The 1,721-nt window shown below is 40.4% G+C and overlaps 1 protein-coding gene across 1 annotated transcript; it reads left to right on the forward strand.

The window, feature by feature from the left end:
* Window positions 1–200: 200 nt before the first annotated feature.
* Window positions 201–1,181, forward strand: LOC102285283 (olfactory receptor 4F3/4F16/4F29). The gene is given in 1 exon segment (XM_005905315.2): window positions 201–1,181. A coding segment is annotated over 1 exon segment (981 nt).
* Window positions 1,182–1,721: the final 540 nt, after the last annotated feature.

Raw genomic sequence — 1,721 nt, forward strand, 5'->3', positions numbered from 1 at the left:
TGGCACTCAGTCATTGTCGTATGAAAGTACAGGAATAATGGCTAAAAGGAAAATATTTGATTTTTGTGAAATTCTCAGGTAATATTTGACTTTAAAAATGTATGCACTTTTCCATAAATGGCAGTAATGTAACAGTATTAATTTTAATTGTCTCATTTTCTTCCTTTAGGTAACAGGAGAATGAACAACTAAATGAATCAATGAGTGGAGGCAACCACTCTGTGGTGTCTGAGTTTGTATTGCTGGGACTCTCCAGTTCCTGGGAGATCCAGCTTCTTCTTTTTTGCTTTTCATGTCTTTTCTACATGTCAAGTATGACGGGAAACCTTCTTATAGTGGTCACTGTGACATCTGACCCTTACTTACACTCCCCAATGTATTTTCTGTTAGCAAATCTCTCCATCATTGACCTGATATTTTGCTCTATTGCAGCACCCAAGATGATCTGTGATCTTTTCAGGAAGCAAAAAGTCATCTCCTTTTGGGGCTGTATAGCTCAGATCTTCTTTAGCCATGCTGTGGGAGGCACAGAAATGGTGCTGCTCATCGCCATGGCCTTTGACAGATATGTGGCCATATGTAAGCCTCTCCACTACCTGACCATCATGAGCCCACGAATGTGCATTTTTATTTTACTGGTTGCCTGGACCATTGGTCTTACTCACTCATTGACTCAACTGGCTTTTGTGGTAAACTTGCCCTTCTGTGGCCCTAATGTCTTGGACAGCTTTTACTGTGACCTTCCTCAGCTCATCAAACTTGCTTGTACAGATACCTATAAACTGGAGTTCATGGTCACTGCTAATAGTGGATTCATTTCCTTGGGTGCTTTCTTCTTGCTCATCCTATCTTATATATTCATCTTGGTCACTCTTTGGAAACACTCCTCAGGTGCTTCATCCAAGGCTCTTTCCACTCTGTCAGCTCATATTATTGTGGTGGTTCTGTTCTTTGGTCCACTGATTTTTTTCTATCTGTCACCCTCTCCTCCAACACAACTGGATAAATTTCTAGCCATATTTGATGCAGTTTTAACTCCTTTTCTCAATCCAGTCATCTACACACTCAGGAACAGAGAGATGAAGATGGCAATGAGGAGAATGTTCTGCCAGCTTATGACTTTTAGGCAAAAAATCACTAGAAGGCTTTATTGAAACAAAAAATTAACAAGTGGCTATTGATAGATATTCTGTCCCTAACAGCCAATCCTTATGAAAAAGGGACCATCTTTCTGAGGTTTTATTTTTTTTCTTTCATTTGCAACATATGCCTCTGTTTCTTTATTTTTGCTACTCTCTGTGTTGTTTTCTAGGCATTAGGTAAAACAGCCACCTGTCCCAGTCTTGAAAGAGTGGCCCTGTGCAGGTGGTGAAGCTTATGATTCAACCCTGCCCTAACTCTTGGTTGTCCCTCAAACATTTGTGAGTGTACGAACAGCCCTTTTCTTTTTAACGGTCCCAGGAATTGAGGGAGAAATATCAATAACCTCAGATATTCAGATGACACCACACTTATGGCAGAAAGTGAAGAGGAACTAAAAAGCCTCTTGATGAAAGTGAAAGAGGAGAGTGAAAAAGTTGGCTTAAAGCTCAACATTCAGAAAACGAAGATCATGGCATCTGGTCCCATCACTTCATGGGAAATAGATGGGGAAACAGTGGAAACAGTGACAGACTTTATTTTTTGGGCTCCAAAATCACTGCAGATAGTGACTGCAACCA

This window comes from Bos mutus, chromosome 10, assembly GCF_027580195.1.
Source record: "Bos mutus isolate GX-2022 chromosome 10, NWIPB_WYAK_1.1, whole genome shotgun sequence".
Taxonomy (NCBI): domain Eukaryota; kingdom Metazoa; phylum Chordata; class Mammalia; order Artiodactyla; family Bovidae; genus Bos; species Bos mutus.